Source organism: Symphodus melops (assembly GCF_947650265.1).
Source record: "Symphodus melops genome assembly, chromosome: 6".
Taxonomy (NCBI): Eukaryota; Metazoa; Chordata; class Actinopteri; order Labriformes; family Labridae; genus Symphodus; species Symphodus melops.
Window position 1 is genome coordinate 79951 of NC_136696.1, and position 5050 is coordinate 85000.

Here is a 5050-nt window from a genome sequence, read left to right on the forward strand (position 1 = left end):
CTACACTGAATAGAGCTGCAGGGTGGGGCTGAACAAAGTAAACACTCACATCTGTTCCCATCTCTACAGATTGGACCCAAAAGCAAAGACTCGTTCAGATCGTCCCTCCTGTCCACACTGTTTCACTAACCCAGGAAGCAGTGAGGTGGCGGCCATGATGAGATCCGTTTGAATTCTCTCAGAGTGAAGGAAAGGAGGCTCAATGCTTCCTTTATAACCTCCTTTAGGAAACACTGGAGCATCCTTTACCAAAGGAGATGAGAAAGTGCCGACCCACAATTCATTGCAGCCACAACTTTTAAAGCGACTGGCTCATCCGACCCGTATCGGAGCGTTCAGGAAAACTAAGGATCTGTGAGAGGAGACATGTGGAGACAATCTGCATATTGATTTGACTTATAATTATTTACAGCCTTTGTGTTTATTTCATTTCTTTTTACTGTGTGAAGAAGGTGAACTTTGCTTTTATACATTCTTGTATCATGTTTGTGGAGATGATTTGATGTGATTTGATGTTGATAGAGAGAAATTGTAACAGGCCAATAAAACCTTGTTTATAAAAACAGAAAAGAAAAGGGAGGCAGATCATAGAAGTCAGCTCTGTAATAATTTACCTTAAACAACTTTGATCAATCTTAAACCAGAGGTTTTAAACGCCTTAGCACAGCTTTCATCTTGGTATTAGACTCAATTAGAAACTGAAAAGTTCCACTCACCAAATTTCCAATCTGTGCTCCAAACAAAAAAATGCATTAAATCCACAAAACGTTTACACTATGCACAAAGGATGATGTGTTCTGTCTTCACACGTGGGCACAAACGGTGCCAGGCGAAGACACTGGTGTTCTGCTCTTTGTTTCATAATGGCCAACTGTCTTTATTACAGATTAAACACATCTTAAATTATATTAAACACAGGCAGCAAAATGCATATTTGTCTGTCCACTCTGTCTTAACTTCACGATTTTCAGATTCCACCTCTCGCTTTCGGTCAAGTTTGGAGCGCGTCATGATGTTTGCTCTACTAAAGAACAGGTTCACAAATCTGACTGCATTGTTGTAGCTAATGTTGACCTGTGTGACCGCAGTGAAGTCAGTTTTATGTTGGAGGTTTGATGTTCGGTTTACCCAGAGTGAAGCAGAGTGAACGTCTGCCAAATATCCAACTTAAAACTTAACTTAAAAAAGCCTGTGGAAGAAAAATAAAACGCACTCACGGGCACAATGACTCGCCATAATGACGTTAAACAACAGCTGATAGGACTTTTGAATTGGGTACAGGATAGAGACAGGATTGGACACAAAATTGAGATCTTGATATTTGTCTTGGTCCGTATTTCATTACTTTTGGGTCTGGATCAGGACCGGAGTCCACCAATTGAGGACCCCTGATCTATTGGCTTCACCCAGGGTGTAAACAAACCTACCCATCCATTTAACCCTGGATCTTGTTTTAGTTTATGGGATTGAAATTAACAGTCTGTCGGTCTTTCTGGAAAATTCTCTGATATCAGACCATTTCCTAATAACCTTTGATTTCTTTTTACCAACCTTAACTCCTCTTAATAAAAAAGTGCTCTCTAGAAGTTTAAATGATGCTGTAGCTAAATTTAAGGATGCTATTTCAGCTGCCTTTGTTTCTGTTCCATCCCCTAACCTAGTTGAAAACTCCTATAATCACTTTAGTCCCTCTCAGCTGGATCAGTTTGTAGATAGTGCGGTGGATTCACTTAGAGTTACTCTGGATTCAATGTGTTTGTCAAACGGTAACACCAAGCTTAGATGTGGAGGAAGGGAGCACAGTAGAGCCATGGATGGTGATTTGATGATGGCTTTGGGCTCCGTGATGATGACTTCTGTCACTGTTGAGTTTGAGAGAGAATGTTTGGAGCCAGGATTTTATTTCTGTGATGCAGTCAGTGAGGATGGAGTGAGTAGGAGGAGTGATGGCTTTTAATGGGGATGTGTGGTATTAAAAGTGCTTTATGCTGATTGGCTGACGGCCTACTGCTTTGAAAGCCCTCCTTCTGTGCCAGAAGCTCAGGAGTCTCAGCAGTCAGGTTCTTGTGTAGATGGAGCTCCTCCCAACCTTCAGCAAGATGATCTAGCACTACCATTATCTAATGTTCCTGATGCCCAACCATTGGACCCTGTTGTCCCCACAACCATCTCCGCCCTCATCCATGTACAGCCTGCTCCGACCCCAGCTCAACGACAGGGACATGTGGACGACAGGAAGACGAGGAAAGGAGGAATCCTTCCTGCGTATAATCCTAAGTGCTCTTTTGTGAAGCACCTCGAGCTAACACTTATTAGAAATAATGATTGATTGATGGGTATTTGACGTGACATGACTTTTTCCTTGTCATATACAATAAAAATAATATAATTTGTGTTTCTATTATTTAAAATGCCCTTGTTATATATGAATCTGCTGTTATTAAAGCTGCTGTGTTTTAATATTTTTTATATTTATAGGCCAAACCTCAAAAAATGTTCTCTGGTGTGACTGAAACCATCATGCTTTAATATTTACAACTTATATCATTGAAATAAAAAGGGCATACAACTATTGATAAATCCCTGTGGCACAATAATTCTACCAGTGTCTATTTTTTATTTTAGTAATTGGTTATCAAGTTTTTAATAATAATAAAAAAAGTGAACAAATTACAAAATCCTGGACAATTACAGGAAAGTGTTTGACGAGTTCGCTCAGAACAACAACACAAAGTTCAGAAAGTCACCAGAGGAAATTCAGATTTCTTTAAAACATTTTAAATCTCTTTTGACTCCTGTAGTGACTTTTGAATAACATGGTAATGTTTGTATTTCCTGCTGTTTTTACAAAATAACTAGAGCGTGTTAATTCAGCACACGAGGACACTAAATAATCTACTTCCTGTTTTGTACCAGACTGTTTATTCTTGTTGGTAAAAAGGGCTCTTTTGGGCTTATGGAACTTCTGGAGCTTCTGGAGCCCGCCCCAAGCGGTCATTCAATGAACTGCACTTTTTTCAACTACAGCATTGGCTTCATTTTTTTTAGAACGGAGGTTACCGCTTCGATTCAACAGAGAAATGATAACTGACCGTGTGTGCGCATGCGTCGCCTCTCTCTCTCTCTCTCTCTCTCTCTCTCTCTCTCTCTCTCTCTCTCTCCTTCGCTTGCTCTACCATCCGCACTGTCTGGTACCAGCAACAGCGCGCGTGTGAGGAGAAGCGGAGGGATGACATGAAACAGAAAGAGGACAAGAAGACAAACATAGTGCACGCGCCCTCCTCCTCTCATGTCTCACCTGGAATCTTTTTCTGGATTTTTACCCCTTTTCTTTTTCGCAGGGTGGCGTGTTTTAAGAAGCGCGTGGGAGCCGTGACTGGCATCATCAATACCTCCGCTGTCAGAAAAAGGTGAGAGCAGTCCCACGCAGGCGCAGAACGAACAGGAGGATCAGGGTGGTTTGTTCGGGCTCCAAGTTGCGGACTGATCGGGGATCCCGAGTCGTGACGGTATGGAGAGGTTCGGCCCAGGGTTCGGCACGGTGCTTCGCAGTTGGGCGGTTTTGTTTGTATGTTTTCATGGATACCTGAGCTCCGTGCTGGACTGCCCGCTCACCTGCTCGTGCTCCCCCGCAGAGATCTTCTGTAACAAGTCGGACAGCAGCTCCGTGTTCCCTCTGCTCTCCAACAGCAGCGGAGGCATCGAGGACCTGCAGAACATCTCCTCCATGTGAGTCTGCTCTGTGTGTGTGTGTGTGTGTGTGTGTGTGTGTATATGAGTGTGTATGTCAGTGTGTGTGTTTGTGTGTATGAGTGTGTATGAGTGTGTGTGTGAAGAGTGATATTTCTGTTATTTAATACATTATTTTTATTTGCTTTATAAATATATTATTTTACTTTATATACTTTGCTAATAGGTTATTTTATCTTATGTACTTCATAAATACATCACTTTTTTATATACTTTATTAATATATTATTTTATTTTATATACTTTATTAATATATTATTTTATTTTGTATACTTTATTAATATATTATTTTATTTTGTATACTTTATTAATATATTATTTTATTTTATATACTTTATTAATATATTATTTTATTTTATATACTTTATTAATATATTATTTTATTTTATATACTTTATTAATATATTATTTTATTTTGTATACTTTATTAATATATTATTTTATTTTGTATACTTTATTAATATATTATTTTATTTTGTATACTTTATTAATATATTATTTTATTTTATATACTTTATTAATATATTATTTTATTTTATATACTTTATTAATATATTATTTTATTTTATATACTTTATTAATATATTATTTTATTTTGTATACTTTATTAATATATTATTTTATTTTATATACTTTATTAATATATTATTTTATTTTGTATACTTTATTAATATATTATTTTATTTTATATACTTTATTAATATATAATTTTATTTTATATACTTTATTAATATATTATGTTCTATTTTCTTCCCTTTATTCATATAGAATTTTATTTCATATACTTTATTGATATATTATTTTATTTTATATAATTTATTAATCCTTTATGAACCCTTGAGGGGTAAATTGTGGTTCTATTGTAGAGACATGCTTCTCTCACACACACACACACACACACACACACACACACACACAGGACCTGAGGACAAGCATTAATGGAGAGATGTCAGAATGCGTCGGCTGCTCCCACTGGAAGAACCCCCCTCTTGGGGGTAATGTGCCCTGCTCAAGGGCAACTTGGCAGTGCTTGAAAAGTGGTCTGGCTCTTCTCCAGCCACCAGACCAACTTCCATATTTTGGTCTGCATTGGGACTTGAACTGGCAACCCTGCAGTTTGCAACACAAGTCCCAGGTTAGGGACCCTGACTCATGTCTACAATGATCAAACGAAGACTCAAAAATAAAAAAAACAAATTAACCAACAAAAATAAAAAAAACATATTTTCTTCAAGATGTATTTTAAGTTTATGTCCTTCAATAAATACATATGTATAAATAAATGAATATTTAGTTATTC

General features: G+C 37.3%; 1 protein-coding gene across 1 annotated transcript in view; it reads left to right on the top strand.

The window, feature by feature from the left end:
* The first annotated feature begins 3303 nt into the window (after window positions 1-3303).
* LOC306824992 (NT-3 growth factor receptor-like) overlaps window positions 3304-5050 on the top strand; it is a 61856-nt gene continuing 60109 nt past the window's right edge. Inside the window, exon 1 of the mRNA XM_079345452.1 lies at window positions 3304-3729. Within this exon, the coding sequence (XP_079201578.1) occupies window positions 3512-3729 (218 nt within the window). The 5' untranslated portion in view covers window positions 3304-3511. The remainder of the gene's footprint in view (window positions 3730-5050) is intronic.